The following is a 9,626-nucleotide window of genomic DNA, read 5'->3' as shown; positions in this document are numbered from 1 at the left end:
GTCGGGGCGGGACGCTAGTTATAATAAACAAAACTCCCACACTCCATAACATTTATAGTTCCAATTTTCTTCAACAATTAGTTGATCGTCGTGACGTCTTTAGTAATATGTTATAGAAAGCGAGTTAAACCAAGGTTTAAATTTCCTTTCCAGATCACTATGTACAGAGCTAAACTCGTGTCGGCTAGACGCCACCTGCATAGCGCGGTGCTTCGTAAACAACACTGCCGGTTTCTCGGTATACACCTCCTACTGCACCGGGTATCCTCGCACTATGGAGAGGCTGGCAGCACTGGCCTCGAAGTCGCAGAGCGCGAGAGAGTTCAGGGAGAGACAGCTGGAGTTGAACCATCCTCTGCCGCTGGCGTCTTATCTGCTGAAGCCTGTGCAACGGATCTTGAAGTATCATCTCTTATTGCAGGTGAGTTTTGCTTCGAGATTTTAGATGGATTTTTTATATTGTGGTCCTTTTTATTAGACTTTTCAGATTAACAGAGCGTAATGAGTTTTTAAGATAATCCAACTACAGAGTTTCACACTTTATAAATTTGATTGCATACAGCAATGATTAGTGTTAAGTAAGATCTCAGAGTAAGACAGCATTTCAAAATTCAATTTTATATGATCAAAATGATGTCACAAGTAATTCACTATTTGAAATAGATATACTAATATCTTAAAACCTTATGCTTGTATTAAACAGATATTTAAAATATTTGACATATGTAACGTATATAGTACATAATATTTTGAGTTTTATCCATAGCGTCACTTGCATAGTACAGTTAGACAACCTACTGGTCTCCTGTAATATTTCAAAAATCAATTCACCTTATTAATTATGCTATAATTATATTATGTACGTGTAAGAAAAGTGAGGTAATGTTCTGTTATCCATAATTACTCTGTCATCCAGATCCGATCCCCTTTTTTTACAAACATATATACACTTTATAAACATAATATTAAATATTTTAATAAACGTTTATTTCAGAACGTTGTAAAGCAATGCGCGTCGTGCGAGACAGAGTACGCGCTACTCAAGATGACAGGGATAGCGCAACACATCGACGACATGAAGAGACGGCACGAGCACGCGGTCAGAGTACAAGTGAGTATCTTGTTTTTGCTTCGCTGTGTTACATTTCATGTATAATCTTCATATATTTCAGTTCCCAGGAGTTTGCCTGGTAGTAAGGTCGTCTCTTATATAAACTATGATTTTTTAAAGTGTTCTTGTTGTATTGTTTTGGAATGATATGGCCGCCGAATAAGGATAAAATATCGGATTTTGTTCTTTTCATCCTTATATAATATAGAAAATGAATCCTAACAGAATAACTATTTCATTTTTAGAATAATTATTAATTAACAATGGCATAAATATTATTTACTATTTTACTATATACTATTTTAGTACTACGCAAATAAAGAACAGATATCCAAGTATTCCGTCCTAACACTATCTTTAGTATATACCTACATATATTTTTTTTATTTCCATAAAATTTTGTAATAATTTATCATTTTCAGGAGATTCAATCATTGCTATACGGATGGAACGGGCCGGACCTGACGACATATGGAGAGCTGTGCGCCGAAGGGACATTTCGGTAATTATATACATTTACTTTGATAATTCAATAAGAGAAATCCTCTACTAATATTATAAATGCGAAAGTTTGTAAGGATATGTGTGTGTGTTTGTTGTTCTTTCACGCAAAAACTACTGAACCGATTGCAATGAAAATTGGTACGTAGACCGCTGGACAAATGGTATAACATAAAGGCTACTTTTTATCCCGATATTCCTACGGGATACGGATATACTCGGGCGAAGCCGCGGGGCACAGCTAGTATAATAGATAGAAAATACATTAAATTCAAAAATTAACTGTCAAAAAAACCTGTAACCCGAAATAATATCGTTATTTTAATTTACGTACAGAGTTTTCGGCGCGAAGGCGATGCGACACGCCTTCCTCTTCGATAAAATGTTGCTAGTGACAAAAAACAGGGAAGACGGGATACTTGCATACAAGTCACATATAATGGTAAGTTAGTCTTTTATTTTCTCACTTTTTGTTGACTGTCACCAATAAAATAAATAAAATAATGAATGAAATTATGAATTCTTAATTTTCGTTATTTTTTTCATTACATCGGAAATAGATTAATAGTGTATTTTTTACGTAAATTATACATTATGATATATAATTATTCATTTTAGAATATCTATATATATAAAATTACGTGTCACAGTTTTCGTTGCCATACTCCTCCGAAACGGCTTGACCGATTCCTCTGAAATTTGGTAAGCATATTGGGTAGGTCTGAGAATCGGCCAACATCTATTTTTTATCCCGATATTCTTACGGGATGCGGACTTACGCGGGTGAAACCGCGGGGCGCAGCTAGTAGTTATATAAAAACATCGACGTACAACAAACGACTATACACATAATAACGCTCAAAATGTGTCCGAAGAAAAAGTCTGCCTACAGCTATCTATACAATGGACTTTGAAATTTCCAACCACGAATTAAGGTGTTAATTTCAATGTATGCAAACTACAAACTCAAACTAGTATAAGCTTAATACGACTCTTCTGACGAAAAAGATTAATTCTCCATTAATTTACAGTGCAACAACATGATGCTAGTGGAATCTATAGCGGGTGCGCCTTTATCGTTCCACGTTATACCGTGGGACGCGCCGAGAGCACAACTAACACTCCAAGCCAGGTCACCGCGGCACAAGCGAGAGTGGACCTTATTGCTGAAGCGGGTGAGTTCACATTGCAACTAGCATTCAATGACCAGCTCACACTGTACGCGCGATCACAGCGGCACGAGCGAGTGAAACTAAACGGATTTTGATAAAATTTGGTATAAACAGAGGATTATGAGCTGACTTGGGTGATAGGATACTTTTTATCCCGATTTTCCCTTGGGATAAAACAGGAGCCGGCACTAGCGTCTAGTTTGTAATAAAAATAAATATATTATAATAGTTTAAAAAAACTAAAAAACACGCTTTTATCATATTTTACAAATTGAAAAATATAATAATTTTATCAAATTAGTGTATTGTCATCGGTCCTCAATAAATCTACAAAGTTTGAACGAAATCTGGCCGTTTAAAGTGGGTCAAAATCGCGCCCAAAGAAGTCAGTTACAAACAAACAAACAAACATACAAACAAACAAACAAACAAACATACAGGTGAAGTTAATAAAAGCGTGTTAAAAAGCGTGTAAATAAAAATAGAGAGTTTGGCGCCAATTAATTTCGCTCTTGTATCTTTGCACTTTTCTTTACATTAAAACCTAATGTTGTTATTTTAGGTCATACTTGAAAACTACAATGCGGTTATACCGTCGCATGCGCGTCAGCTTGTAATGGAACTGGGGCAGAATAAAACTGATGGTAAGTGATTTCGTATTATGATAATTTTATTATTTCATATTCCATAGAAGCTCAATAAAGATTTGGTAAGAAATAAAAAATTACCCCATGCTAAAAATACCCTAGCTTGTATACTTTATGAAGCCAAAGTTAAATGAAATTATGCATTATTTTGCAGATGACATTCTAGCGGAGAAATCACACAACTTAATATCACAAGCGTCGATGCGGAAACAACTCTCTGCGCCCGAGTATCTCGAAAAAAGGAAATTAGAACGTGAAAGACGAAAATCATTCGAAAACGGCATACGAGGACGGCTAAAGAAAAACAGGAAGAATGTAGCTCCAAATTCCAGAGACACGAGCCAAGACTGCGACTGCGCCCAAGTTTCCCTCGAAAAAGGCACAGACTATACATGCGACAATTGTTATATTGATCTGTGCTCAGATTGTGAAGTCGAACTGGCCAAAGATAAATGTAACTGCAAAAACGACGACGCTTCTGCGGAAAAGTGCCCTGAATGCGATAGATCACTTCATTACATTGATTCTGGAAGTGTTGAACATATAGAAAGAAAGCCCAGTTGCAAATGCTCCGACTTTAAGTCGTCTCAAGAAAGTGTAAGTAAAGAATTTGCTGGATCACTAAATAAAACAAGAAACTTCCACTCCTCTGATAATATCGTTGGTTATACTGAAACGAAGAGCAAGGAAGATCTCACTGATAATATGGGTGTTAAAAGACAGAAAACGTGTCTGAAATGTGCGAAGATTAAAGAAAATATACCAATGACTGATTCTATGGGAACATTGCATACGCGGAAGTCAAGGTGTATTGATAACGATAAACATAAAACGGATACTTTAAGGTCAAAGTCCAAAGACGATCCACAAAGATCCAAACTTTCGAAAATTGGTACCTGGCGGCGAAAATCTGAACCGGGATTGCAACAAAATGCGCAAGCTTTTCTTGCAAAGCGATCTCAAGATAGTGACAGTGAAAGAAATGATGGCCGAAACGATAAGATCGAATTCGAATGCCGCAATTGTGGTTCAAATAAAATCAGCAAGAAGATGAAGTCTAACGAAATGATTTCAGATAATGAAACAGAAAATAGAAAGCGAAACTTAATATCGAAACAAAACATTGAAATTAAAATGTATAACACTAAAAACATACCCAAGAAAATATCGAAAATAAAAAAGAATAGAGCGAAAGGCCGTTTTGGTACTGATACTACGACAAGATTCTACACAGATTTTTCAAGCGACGTATCAACAGAGAATATTTTGCACATATCAGAGTCGAATGATAGTCTCAATATTGCTAAGCCAAAAATAACAACGCAAATCTCTTTACCGGACAAAATCAGCAAAGATGAAGACATTGATGAAGAAACGTATAAAAAACTAATCGAGAAAACAGACTCATTCAAAAAGAACGAGTTAGAAAAAGTGAAGTACTTAAATAAGCAAAAAATAATTAACGAAGGTACTGAGATTGAGGAGAAATCTACTGATGTGCAATTACACGATGACATCCAAGAGAGTTGCGAAGAAAGTGAGCAGCCGTTGGAACAAATCATATCTCAACTTCTAATGCAAAATAGGGAATTTCAAAAGTTATTGAAAAAGCAGCAACAAAGAAACAGCGCTCACAGAAGACATCAAAGATTATTGAAATCTTACTCGATACCTGATCAAGAAATACTTGCACGAAGCGATCTAGCTAAATTAAAACCAAAATTTACGCGGCAAATGTCGGAAAATCTAGAACTTTCTATTGACGAAGATAATATGGATGATAACGAAAACGAAACGGTCGAAATAGACAAAGAGAACGTTATGTCAGACGATGATCACATTTATGAAACGCTGAGAACGGATAAGCGCGTTGATGAAAGTTTACACGCACTGAATAATAAAAGTAAAATAATTCAACATCATCCTCATTTGTCTATTAAAAAATCACCACCGAGCTCCTTGACCCAAATTGCTACAGAAATTCCTAGAATAGGTCCCGAATCTGATTATGTTTATTTATCGTTTGAAGAAATTAAAAAGCAACGAGATGCATTAGACGACGGTATTTATGACGTGCCTGTTAAAACACCCGAAAAAGTGGCGAATCCACATATACAAAATAAGCGAAAAAGCTCGGATTATTATGTAACTATGGAAAATCAAGGACCACCAGCTATTGCTAATGACGAAAACCTTTACGATAATTTAATAGACGTTTGCAGAAGAAAGAAAGAAGTGCCCAATACTTTACCTGCTGACTATTTACCAATGAGTCCAGATCACCAAAGTCCAAATACACCTGAGATATGGTTGAGTCGTCAGAAAGATCATTTTAATGTATCAAGAGATAGGAAGTCCGGTTCGCTACCACGAAGCTTCCAAGTACCAACTGGTCAAGATGAAACTAACTTAACTACATTCAAATGCAAGCCTAACAGCAACAGTAAAACTTATTTAAACAGAGATGGAAAAGTAATGAGCGTCGATAGACCATTCACAATTGCAGCAGATCAAAGTGAAATAAGTTATGATGACGTAGAAGCGTATATGAGTGAAAATGACATATTAAAATTTAATAAGAGCACCAAGTCTACCGATGATTCTCAAAACATTAGTAAATCAACACTAGAACTTGAAGAAGAAATCGATCGATGCTATAAAAATAATTTTGAAAAGATTAAATTAGATGCTAATAAAAATGAAAACATACTAAATAATTCTCAAGCCAACTTGGACATATCAGTGACATCATCGTGTGAGGCCTTAACCATTCAGCAAAATAACACAAAAAATGTGGACGTTATACATCCAGAACATAAAATTTATAAACCAAATGGTAATGTGCTATCACTAAAAAATGTCTTAAGTCGCTTCAAAAATCGCACCCCACCTAAGAATGAAGAAACAGAAATAAATGCTAACGAAGCTAACAATCAAGATAGAACTGATCTAAAGATTCCAACCGGTGAAAAAAGATCTGCTTTGAATCCAAGGAGTTATTCCAAAAACTTGCTCCAAAGATTCCGAAGCATTATAGGCGACGAACATTCAGATGACAACCAAAATAAAATCGAACCAAATAAAACGCCCATGCCATTCGATGCTAACGAAATTAAAGTTATCATAACATCAACGGACAATAGTCCAACAACTTCGACTATTCTTTATTCCGTTAACGCTGATGCTTTGAGCAGAAGTGTTTGTGAAAAGAGTACTATAAATGAAAATCAAATAGAGAAAAATAATTTAGAAGCCATGTCACATAGTTGTGATAATCTTAGTCAAAAGCCTGTATTATTCAGACCTCCATATGAAAAAAGTATGAGCATGGTAACTTCAATATCAAGTTCGATAAGCAGTACGCCTTCGCCTTCAAAATCAAATAATAGTTCCTATCAAAGTTTAAATAAACTGCCTATTTACATGCAGGGTAGCAAGCATCTAGGTGCACGAATAGCCCAGTCAGACTACGTAGATCCAACAACATTGCTCAGTGAGAAAAACGGAATGAAAAACATCAATGTTCTAATAAACAAAAATGCAGTTCGACCCGATAGCTTATTCTCGAATTCTTCATTTGTTACATCATCAAGTGAAAGTACATATCAAGAACCGCCTAATAAAGTAACCGTATGCCAAACAGTTGTAACTGAATCGGTTGAATCGAGCCATGTTAATTCAGACGAAAGCTTTTACGAGAAAACATTTGAGAAGATTGAACATTTCACTGGCGAAGACGTGTTTAGAGATTCAGCTGTTTATTCCGATCAAGAAGAAATGGTGGAAAAGGAAACTGAAAACAAGGTACTGAATAAACCGTTAAATCGAGTTGATAGTATGAAGCGCAGCTCTTCATTTAAAGCTAATAAAACTCTTATAGCCAGCATTTCAGAAAAAGCTACTATTCAAACTGTTACTACAAGTAAAGTTCAAAGTGTTATGACTAGTAATAAAAGCATCACTTCTAGTACGGAAAGATCAGTTAAAAGTAAAGTAGCTCCTCCGGTACCAATAAAACCTAAGATTGCACAAATACCATCAGTTGCAACTACCCAAACTAAAGTTATTGCAAATAAAAACTTAAGTAAGAATAAAGATCAACATTCATCCGCAGAGTCTGTGAATACTCGAACAATTAAACGAAACACAACTGTGAAACCAGCATTTACACGTTCAGATTCCACTCCTTTGTCGAAGAATGAAGATAAATTAAAAAGTAAATCAGAAACAAATGCTGCAAAAGACACAAAACAAGAAACGAAAGAACCAAAAGAAGAAGAAAAGAGTACTATACAAATGACTAGACTAACATTCGAACGAGCAAGCTTAGATTCAGCTACACGTAAACGTGTAGTAGAAAACAAGAGATCATCGGTCGAACAGCCAAAAACGAAATCAGTCTTAGAGAGGCGAATGGAGATAGAACAAATGGCGAAAACACAAACAAAGACAATACAAAATAAAAAGCCGGCACAACCAGTGAAACCCAAGTCTATCACAACCAAAGTAGCCTCCTTTGAAAGGAGTAGTACTGAAGTGAAAGAAACAGGTACAGTAAAAAGCAACATTCCCGCAAATAAAAACAGTATTAATGAACCCGAAACCACCGACGAGCAAAAGGGAAGCTGGGTTAAGCAAGTAGTCAACAAATTTCAGTGATCGATACTGAACATTTAAATTTTAAATAAATCCGTCTCAATTTTTCACGCCCTTAACCTCTTTGGAGTAGCACCTTGTTATATCGTTGTAAATATTTCTTTTTTATATCAAACCTTCTTGGCTTGATGTTTTGTGCCATAGACAAGGTTATATTTTTATAGTATGGCAACAGCACAAACACACACTCGCACATTTGTATATAAATGTATTGTTAATAGATTTATTTTGCTATATCATATTTATTGAAAAGTGCCATCATACAAGCACTTATGTTCATCATAATATATTTGCAAAATATATTTTTTCGTGCAATGAAATACTTTGGATACTTAAAATATTTATTTTTTTAGGTCATAATCTTTGTTGTGTAGCTACTAACACCAAAAAGTAGTTTGTTTTAGTTTAATTTAGAACTTTCATTTATTTTATGTCTTTTTGTTAATTAACATTCACTTAATTACTTAATTTACAACTACAGTTACTAGCGAATATATTTATATAATTTCGTGTATTTGTAAGATGATAATAACAATTGAATTCATAAACTTACTTTTAATAGATACCTTTTGAAAAACTACTTTCGCATGTAGGCATATGTTGCCAGATATACTAAACTACAATAACATTTAATAATCTGTGCACATTTTTAGCCTGTGCCTGTACTCTGTAGAAAATATTATAAGTTTTAATCTTTTGAAGACAAGTATACTTAATATGTGGAGACTGTTAGGAATAAGTTTAATTTTTCACATAAAAATAAACTGAACTAACCTTAGTATTATTGAAATCTCAAAAATTGTATTCATTATTTAAATGTATCTATCGAATTAGAATATAAATTGTATTGTTTATGATTTATGAATGTTATTGCAGTAAGAACTTTTTTGGGATTTGAACATTCAATATTGAACTTAAATTTAATGACATTTATTATCAAACTTCTTGTATGTTATGTTTATTTTTATTATCCTCATTACTTCGTTTTCAACACTGCTATGTAATAATGTTCATAACATAAATAGATATTTAATCGCACATAATATGCCTTAAAACTATACATCTATTTTCTATGTAATCAAGCCTTAAAAAGTGCAAAAATATTGTAGTTTTTATAATTTGATATCGAATGAAAAATTATATTCGAAAGGGCTACTATAATATACTATTAATTAAAAAAAATAACAATAAGTAAGGAACGAAAGAACTGAAAAATAATCATAACCATTATAGTATTTTTTTTGTGGATTCTGATTGTTTTATTATTTAATAAAAATATACGAACATATGCTCAGCAATATATTACATATTAATCCTAGTTTAAACTACTCTTTAAAATTTAATTTTTATACTTTTAATTAACAATGACGAATATAATTTTTCCTTGGATATCATTTACAATGTACAAGATCAGTTGTGAGCGTGTCGACGCAAATGTAGTCTTTGTAGAACTTTTGTATTGTATTAACTAAACGATGCCGATAGATAATATTTGAAATAAATGAATTTTCATAAATAGCAAGTCTTTCTTTTTATCTC

The 9,626-nt window shown here is 34.0% G+C and overlaps 1 protein-coding gene across 1 annotated transcript in view; it reads left to right on the top strand.

Annotated features, from left to right (window-relative positions):
* Positions 1-9,306, top strand: part of LOC119836093 — a 79,050-nt gene extending 69,744 nt beyond the window's left edge. The window contains exons 5-11 of the mRNA XM_038361335.1: positions 154-421; positions 995-1,111; positions 1,534-1,613; positions 1,949-2,054; positions 2,644-2,787; positions 3,347-3,428; positions 3,586-9,306. Of these exons, the coding sequence (XP_038217263.1) occupies positions 154-421; positions 995-1,111; positions 1,534-1,613; positions 1,949-2,054; positions 2,644-2,787; positions 3,347-3,428; positions 3,586-8,090 (5,302 nt within the window). The 3' untranslated portion in view covers positions 8,091-9,306. The remainder of the gene's footprint in view (positions 1-153; positions 422-994; positions 1,112-1,533; positions 1,614-1,948; positions 2,055-2,643; positions 2,788-3,346; positions 3,429-3,585) is intronic.
* Positions 9,307-9,626: the final 320 nt, after the last annotated feature.

The sequence above is a fragment of the Zerene cesonia genome, chromosome 22 (assembly GCF_012273895.1).
Source record: "Zerene cesonia ecotype Mississippi chromosome 22, Zerene_cesonia_1.1, whole genome shotgun sequence".
Taxonomy (NCBI): domain Eukaryota; kingdom Metazoa; phylum Arthropoda; class Insecta; order Lepidoptera; family Pieridae; genus Zerene; species Zerene cesonia.
The sequence above is the reverse complement of the archived record's forward strand: the minus strand, read 5'-3'. Positions and strand labels throughout refer to the sequence as shown.